This window comes from Lactuca sativa, chromosome 2, assembly GCF_002870075.4.
Source record: "Lactuca sativa cultivar Salinas chromosome 2, Lsat_Salinas_v11, whole genome shotgun sequence".
NCBI lineage: Eukaryota > Viridiplantae > Streptophyta > Magnoliopsida > Asterales > Asteraceae > Lactuca > Lactuca sativa.
The window spans coordinates 177,168,470-177,178,112 of NC_056624.2; the positions used below are offsets into that span (position 1 = coordinate 177,168,470).

Genomic DNA, 9,643 nt, shown 5'->3' on the forward strand with positions numbered 1-9,643 from the left:
ATAATATATATGAGATTGTCTATAATGATATACAAATGAAAGATTTTCTCAAGATTCTTATTAGTCTATTTTTTATTTCGAAAATGGGTTGGTTGAACTTGAAAATTAACTCATGAAATTAAATAAGTAAAGGAGGGGCTAATTATCCTTATGGATAGTGATATAATCACATCCTTGTTTTATTCCTTAATTGATTTTGTTTATGTTTTCAGCTTTTCATACACAGGTTCTAACATGAGATACTTTCCAATAAAAAACCATAGAACCATTTGTTTGATTCCTGAATATAGACAGAGAGTATATGCCAAACACATTACAATCTTTTATGTCAATCCACTGCCTTAACAAACAAAAGCACAAACATATATAAACGAATCCATAAAACATAAACACAATAAAATGATTAATGCATGCAAAAACCTTTCTTTACCATATATCTTTGTTCCTCATATGATCAAGTCAACAAAACATTGACAACTACAAGTTTGTAACTTTGGTCTACACTGTATGTAGTTAGTCTGTACACAAACACAACTAACCATTTACACAATATCTATCTATCGCCATTTTTACATGGATGATGAGGATCATGTATCATATATCACTTTCTAAAATCCAAAACAAAAACACTGTTGTTATTTGTACACGCTGCAATCCTATCACCTTCTTTGTTCCAACACACCTCAAATATACTCCCGTTGCTATTATACGATTTTACAATCTTCCCATCTTTTACCGACCATATGTGCAAAAACCTATCCATCGACCCACTCGCCAAATACTCCCCATCTGGACTAAACGACAACGTATGCACACAATCCCTGTTTTATTTTTTATTTTTAAATCAATCAACACATTAATTAATATATCCATAAATTCTATAATTAATTAATTAATACCTGTGCCCATTCATGTTTACCACTGTTCTTCCATATTCTACATCCCATAGATTTATTGTCGAGTCAAATGATGCACTGCAAATTAATTAATTTACTTAAATAAATCATAAATGGTAAAAATTTAAGTAAATAAATAATTTGTTAATTGTTATACGTACCTTGCCAACAATAGCTTTTTGTTCGGATTAATGGTGCCTGGCCCAGTTGGACTCCATTTCACTGAGTATATCTCCTGTTCATATTCATTCAATTAATTAGTAACAAATTCAGATTAATAACCACAAATTATTACTCAAAATGAATCACCTTAGTATGATATCTTAGATCATGAATGTGTTTCTCCTGCTTCATACTCCAAATCTGAACAAAAATAAATTATTATTATTTCAATTTAAGTATAATGCAGGAAAAAAAATGAATAATGGTTGTAAATTGACAAATATATAACCTTTGCAGTGGTGTCATCAGAACACGAAGCCAATAGTGAACCTGTTGGGTCCCACTTCACACAATTAACTTCACCCTAAAACCGAAAAAAAAAAAAAAAAAAAAAAAAAAAAAAAAAAAAAAAGTTGATCAAAACATCAAAAATACTTATTCCAATATCTCATTTTTTTAAAAAAAATTATATAACAAACCTGATGCCCAGAAAAGATTTTAACAGGCTGATTTTCACCAATATTGCAAACATGAATCATGTGATCAGTTGAGCTCGACGCAAATGAGTAATTATTCCGCCAATCAACATCAAGAATAGGACCTATAATACATCAGATTACACGTCAGCCAAGGCCAATTACGTAATTCAACACTAGATAAATAAAATAAAAACCTGAATGGAATTTGAATTGTTGACTTCCATAATCTTTCTTTTCCCATACAATTGCAGTTTCATCTTTGCTTCCAGTAACAAGGTAATCACCCTTTTGATTCCACTTAATACAATATACAGGTCCTTTATGCTTGATTAAAGTCCTCTTTAATTCACCATTTGTACTCCAAATTCTAGCTTTTCCATCAATGGAACCAGTGGCAAGAAGGGTTCCATCCATCTTTTTTTTTTTTTTTAAAAAAACAATATTATTTTCAAGAAATGAAAAAGAAAATAATAAAGATTGTAATGAAATGGTTACAAGACTTACATTCCAATGAAGTGTTGTAACATCTTTGTTTTTTTCTTTTGTTCTACCTTTAGAATGCTTTAATTCAACTGATTTAATAGGCCCATGTTGTAAACTATATCTGTCATTACTCCTCTCTGGAATTGTCCAAATCCTACCTGTAGAATCTTCAGACCTAAATATTAAACAATAAAAGATCATCAAATTGCATGAAATGGAAATGTACTTTATTTTTTACTTATAATAACAATATAGTTACATTTTTAAATAAAAGTACAATATTGGTCTATATTTGTAACAACTCACACTGATGCAAGAAGTGAACCAGATGGATGCCAAGCACAGTCTAGAACTCCATCTGTGTGTCCTTTCAAGTTCAAAACCTCTGATTTAAGAATCCTCACACGAGTTTGAGGTGTTGAAGAGGTAGAAATATCCAGTTGTGTGGGTCCTACAAATAGAAAGATTAGATATTAATTTGTTCAAACTGAAATGAGATATTCAAGAAACTTACCTTTTGGCAGGTTTTGTACATTTTTTTCTTCTTCTTCATCATCATCATCTATGATCAGTTTTCTAAGTTTCCTTTTGATTGGTTTATCCTTAACATCTTTCTCTTTCTCCACGCTTTCTTTCTCCTTTTGTTTACCTTTCCTTCTCTCTTGTACAATTTGTCTTAGTTGGTTGACATTTTTGGTGATGAGATCAAATGGTTGGATGAATGAGAAATCTTCATCTACTTCTGTATCATTCTGGCAATCTTGAAAAGAGATGATCAGAATTGCAATCGATAAGAGGAAATAAGAGAAGAAGAGGTGAAGAGTTAGCATACTGACATCGTTCAAATTTGCTTCCATTTCAAGATATCGAATCCCTTTCTGTACAATAGTAACGAGGGCTCCACGTGGAACCTTAGTTCCATCAATGGTGGACTTGTTAATAGCTGCCTCGAATCCAAAATTGAAGGCTGTATGTTGAAAACCTGAGAGTAAAATGAGAAACTCATCATCAATGCTTCGTCGATCAACTACTTACAAACCCTAGAAAATTCCTTTTAAAGAAAACACAAAATTAACACTCTGCATTATCGAAAATTCCAAAACGAAATGAATTATTGAAATTCGAATGTCCGGAACTTCAAATTACATGTTCTAAAACTAAAGAATGTGTTTGAATAGAGATTTTCCGACAAAGAAGAAGAAAGAAAAGACGAAACCAACTTGTAATCATCGACAAACGGAAAAACCCATGCATGAATGAATGAACATAACATGAGTGTGCTTCGTCTATCTAAATGTATATGCATGTGTATAACCATGGAGAATTACCTGATTCAGTAAGGTAACGGTGGACAATGTAATTCAATTCGGCGGCAGTGATAGAGCTCATGTTTCTTGGGGAAATTTGGTACGAAAGAAGATGAAAAAAAGGGACAATTGGGTTAAAAAGTAGCCACAGTTTCAGAAATGGAATGAAAGAAACGTTTCTTGCTTCGTCGTCTTCGATTATGAACCATGCCGGAAAAATTGCGAGCATTCAGTTGTGAGGAGTGACGCCGGGGACCTCTTTTCCTGTTCTAATATACCGGCGAAACCCCGTGATGGCAACCAACTGAACTGAACAATGCAAGAAATAATTTGACATTCTTTTCAAATCGAGTCCATCTTTTTCCACATGTGTACATGCATACACCCCCCAAGAAAAGGAAAATGCTAACAATTACCCTTTACTTTTGAGTAGTTTAGGTTTTTGTCCCTCTGGTGGTTTTTTATGTTTTTTATTTTTTTTTTAATATATATCATCCAAAAAGTAATATTTTTGGTTTTCGGTTTTTGGGGTATGATCTTTTCAACTTTTTGGTTATTGAATGATTTGAATTGTCAAACTCAAGAATCCAACGATTAAATATTTAAAAATAACATTTTATCATTATCTTTTTTGTTTATAAGAATGATAATAATTATTATTTATTAAGGTTTGTAATTAGAAGAAAGTTTAATTAAGTTAGAATTTGTTAAAAATCGGTTTTATTTAAATATCGTTAATTTGGTCTAGCAAATCCGTTGTTTACTTGTTTATCTAGTATATACGGCCTCAATAAAAATAATATCTTAATTCATTGATAATATATGACCAAGTAATAAATTAAGTTTTAAAAAAAAAATCGAAGTAAAAACCTTACCATGTTGGCACGATTATGACTCTATTAAAGTTTTAGTTTGTACTTTATAGGGTTTTAAAGGAACGATAATACTTCTAACATATTCACTAAATTGTTTTTATTTTATCAATAAATTATTTGAGTAAATTTCAAAATGTAGTAGTTGTGCTTTATATGAAATCAAATGTTCAATCCAAAAATTAAAATTATTACATTTTCGTTCTTAAGTTTGCATGTTGTTACGAAGATGGTCCATTTGCTTCACTCAAAATCTCAAGCTCACTCCAAATTTTGAGGTCATTTTATATAGTCCAATGACAATATCTACACGAAATACAAAATCTAAGAACGACAAATGTAGAACTGAGCTTCAGATTTTTGATAAAGTACAAGGACCATTCTTGTAATTTATTATAATTATTCTATTTGAAGTTGAAGCATGTTGCTTCGCTACTTCCAATTTTAGACTTCAACCGAATAACAGTCTTCTTCCAACCGAAATTAAATATTATTGTAACTGACTTTGACAACTCAACTACCTTTAACTATTGGTTTCTTCTCTGTTTCCACATTCACGAAATCTTTCTTTGTTGTTCTTTTTTCAAACGGCAAAAAAAAAAATATATATATATATATATATATATATATATATATATATATATATATATATATATATATATATATATATATATTAAGAGAATTTAGCATGGATTCTGGTTATTTTTTTACGAAGAATAGAAAACGAATAGGGTCTTTAATCTATTTGATCCAATTGGCTTTATTTTTACAGTATCTGCTTGAAACCAAAAAATAATAATAAATAAATAAACAACAAATAAAAATTTGGGATACAATTTTATCAAACACGTCTTTCTTTGGTTTGGTGGTATTAAAAGTAGAAAAAGGTTTTAACATCCAAATCGACAAAAAAAAGAATGCCAATGCCTTTTTTGAGGCACTTGCAAAGATGAAAACGATGTCTTTGTTTGTTGTTCTGGATAAGGAAAATAAGAAAACCTAAGTATTCAGTTAGAACAAAGAAAATGGATGGGTAGGATTGTTCTCTTTCATTGTTATTAGGTTCGTTGGAATAGCTGAAAAACTAATTGTTAGAGATGAAAAATAATGTTGATTTTCGTTTATAAAAGTGTGTTTTAGCTTATGTGGTAAAAATAAATTTTTAAAAAATGTTTGAATTAACGTATGTACTAACAATAAGGTATACGGTTATACGACAATTTTAAAAAATTGCTTGAACTAACCTATATATGTATTATAATCATTTTAGCTGAAACGGTTATAAACAATTTTTTAAAAGTCATGAGTGTGACTTTAAAAAAATCCCTTTTGATGGATGTAAAAAAAAGCTAAAAAACTGTTTTCAAAAGGGATAATGACTTAAAAGGGTAACTTATTTTTTGATTTGTACAAATTTAGTCACTGAGTTTTTTTTGTTCATATTTTCTCATTGATGAACATGTTGAACCGTTTAAAAAATACCCTTATGACCTGCTGCTATAGGAAGTATAGCCGGTTTCCGGCATATCTGACAACTCCAGAGATGCTCCGTTCATCTTCTTCGGCGAAATATTATTTTTCCGGCTACAAGTGAAAACTCATTTTCTCCCTTTAAGTCATTTTTCATTTACATCTTTTTTTGTAATTTATTTCTTCAAATATCATTTTGAATCAGATAAACACAAAAAGCCCAGATCATATGAACACAAGAACCCCATATTAGTTGTTTCTTCAAACTCAAGAATACTAGGTTAGATGAACACACACACGATCTTCAACACAAACATAAAACCATACTTATTGTTTTGTGTGTGTTTTCCAGAAACACGAAGACCAAAAATCGAACCCAAGAACAACCTTAAGTCGAGTTGGGGTTTTTAAACCCAGAAATCAATTCCAAGAACAAAGAAGAAATCTATTTGGTGTGTTTTGAGTTCCTTGAAGATGAACACACTCAAATCGAGCTTGAAAGTATGACGAGTTCTTGAACAAACTCAAACCCAGAAATCGATTTTCAAGATCTGTGCTCAAAACCCATCATGAAAAACCTCAAGTTCGTGTTTAAACAGATCGAAGGTATGCGTATGTGTGTTCATCGTGTGTATGTGTATTCATTTTCATCTATGTTAGAATTTAAAAACTACCAAATCGATTTCCACATCTGAAAGTGAACTCGAACTCTAGGGTTTCAGGTGGGTTTTTTTTTTTAAAAAAAATCGATTTCTAAAAAATAACTTACCTGAAGGGATGAGTTTGTGAGCATAATCTGGAAAGAATTCGACTTTCAGGTGGGTTCTTCATATATAAACTCGAAATCTAGGCTTTTTCTGGTGAGTTTGTTCATGATGTTCTTCAAATCTTTGTTTGGTTCATTAAGGTTTGTTCATCGTGTTCTTGAGAGCTTCTTCAGATTCAAGTTTGTGTGTGTGTATGTTAGATCAGAAATTTCAACCCCTGAAAATCAGAAATTAAAAACCATTACATTGATTTTGTGTTTTGCTAGATCTGTCATGGATGGACTTGTTTTACAAATCTGTATATGTATTAGATAAACACGAATCCAGAATTTCATGTGTGTGATTTCAGGAAAAAAAATGAGTTTTTACTTGTCGCCGGAAAAATAATGTTTCGCCGGAGAAGATGAACAGTGCATCGCCAGAGTTGTCAAAGACGCCGGAAACCGGCTATACCTCTAATACTAGGTCATAAGGATGCTTTTTGAATAGTTCAACAAGTTCAATGGGAAAATATGGACAAAAAAATAAATAAATAAATAAAAATAAAAATTAAAAAAAACCTCAATGACTAAATTTGTACAAATCCAAAAATAAATTACCATTTTAAGTCATTATCCCTTTTCTAAAATACATTTCTATTTCTCTTTAAGGCTAATGGTAATGAGGTGTGGTATAATCCTAGGCGTCATGTTTTTGTTAAGGTGAATACATGGCATGACAATTGTAGCAAGAGAACTCGGCTCCTCCATGCCAAATTTTTCTCTTTTTCTTTCGTTCTTTTTTGTCATTTTCAATTTTTTTTCTTGCCATATTTTTTTTACCATTGATCATTCCCATTGAATGCGCGGGAGTTAGTGGCAGACGCAAAAATTCATATTAGATGTTGCCGAATTGAAGTAGGTGTTGTCTGTGCATGAAAAACGGGTAAAAAAATCGAAAAATCGAATATTTTTCCTCTGCGTATAAAAAAATAGGTGTTACCAGTATAACATGGGGCACTACTATAAATCCGCCCCTGGCCGGAGTGAGGTGAATGATCTTTGTCATGCCATTTCTATGACTATCACTCCCTCAACCTAAATTTATTGATTTTTTGGGAAACAAAGAATTCAATAAACATTTTTCAAACTCAAACTCAAACACCCCTATATCCCATGTTACCAATTGGTATATTTGAAATAATTTAAAAAAGAAATCTATAAATTTGGTGAAACGTTCAATAGTTTTTCACAAATACAACCTATAATTTACCTTTTAATTTGTCAAGCATAACAATTTAAAAAACTAAAAAAATAAGTTAATTGTATCGTGATTTGTGCCAAGTATAAAGTAAAGGTTATTCAGTCTCTCGTTATCTGTCGCTCACATTCACTGTCTGCATCTCTCCCTCAACGTCCACAGACTTCCCTCAATCTCGTTGTCTCCTTGCATCTCAAGCTTGTTACTCCCCAACGATGGATTATTGTGTGGGTAACAACAATTGTGGTCCCACTTTCTTTATTTACTTTTGGAATGCAAAGTTGGCACATTTTTTATCAATTATTTTAGTACGTGCATCTCAAATGATAATGATTTGATGAGCAGATTTTCAGATATCATCCTTTAGTACAAAACTTTCAGTTTGTACACGTTAACGATGTGCATATATGCCGTCCATATTAGCAGACATAAAAGATACTTGTATAGTTATATTCGATTTTAAGAGAAATGGTCCATTTGGTCGCGACAGTTTCATTATACAACCCTTGGCCCTTGGTATTTGACCCAAATGAAAAAAAATACATCGACCCAAATGAAAAAAATAAAAATAAATAAAAAGGTATTATATTGTGAATTTTTTTTATGGATGAATTACATTAAGAAAATTTACTTGTCAATTTCTAGTAGTACAAGAAACTCTGTTACCAAAAGCTAATTTTTATTTTAAGAAGTTCGAGTTGGCGGGTAAAAATGCATCGACCCAACCCATATATGTATCCATGTTCGTGGGTTATAGGTTCGTGTGTTGGAAACATCAACCCATATACAACCCACATAACTTGTATTATAATGTTCCTAGGTTTGCAGTCAGTTTCGAATTAAGTTTTCACATATTAAATTTATATGGATTATATATGTTTCTGAAATTAATTACTAATTAGCATTTAAATATATTAAAACAATAAGTAAATATGAAGCAATGTTGGTGAGAAAGGGACAAATTACTAAAACATGCATCCATACAAAATTTAGGGAAAATGACTCTTGAGGGTAATTAACTTTTGCGTTTGTACTCATTTGGTCCTTTTTCTTTTTTTTGTATTCAATATACCATCGAACTTGTTATTGGTGTTTACCATAGCCCTTTTGACCGACTTTTGACCTGTGATAGCCGGTCAAAGGGTTATGGTGAACACAAACAACAAGTTCGATGGTATATTGAGTACAAAAAAAAAAAGGAAAGGGACCAAATGAGAACAAATGCAACAGTTAGTTACCCTCCTGATTTATTTTCTCTTTACTCATTTACAGCAAATCCCACGTCATCTCCTAATGAAATTAATGACTATGAGATTCATTATTGATTCTCTTCAAAACATAACTCACGAAAGGACATTATTCATGCATGTACAACATTGTAATGCACTTGAATATTTATTAGGGGAATCTTGACTAAGCAGGAGCATTTCATGACTACATTTACATTTGCAATCAAATGCTTTATCGTATCAGGGATTCTAGACAAGTCTACAAACGAGTGGAATCACAAGTGCTGTGATTTTTGAGTTTATTTAGCTTTAAGATCGAACTCATGGGATAAGATACAACATCAATTTGTACAATATCATGCTGCTTTTGTAGACACATCACCATAATATTGTACATATTGATGTTGTATCTTATCCCATGAGTTCGATCTTAAAGCTAAGTAAACTCAAAAATCACAGCACTTGTGAATCCACTCGTTTGTAGACTTGTCTAGAATCAATGATACGATAAATCATTTGATTGGAAATGTAAATGTAGTCATGAAATACGCTTGCTTAGTCAAGATTCCCCTAATAAATATTCAAGTGCATTACAAAGTTGTACATGTATGAATAATGTCCTTTCGTAGGTTATGTTTTGAAGATAAGCAAGAATGAATCTCATAAAGTCATTAATATCAGTAGGAGATGATGTGGGATTTGTTGTAAATGAGTAAAGGGAAAATGAATTAGGAGGGTA

At 31.3% G+C, this 9,643-nt stretch overlaps 1 protein-coding gene across 1 annotated transcript; it reads right to left on the reverse strand.

The window, feature by feature from the left end:
- Positions 1-419: 419 nt before the first annotated feature.
- LOC111902780 (WD40 repeat-containing protein HOS15-like) lies at positions 420-3,573 on the reverse strand. The gene is given in 11 exon segments (XM_023898594.2): positions 420-821; positions 900-974; positions 1,058-1,131; positions 1,206-1,259; positions 1,348-1,422; positions 1,538-1,659; positions 1,732-1,951; positions 2,042-2,195; positions 2,327-2,772; positions 2,857-3,002; positions 3,349-3,573. Coding segments are annotated over 11 exon segments (1,794 nt in total). The 5' UTR covers positions 3,557-3,573; the 3' UTR covers positions 420-601.
- Between the last annotated feature and the right edge of the window lie 6,070 nt (positions 3,574-9,643).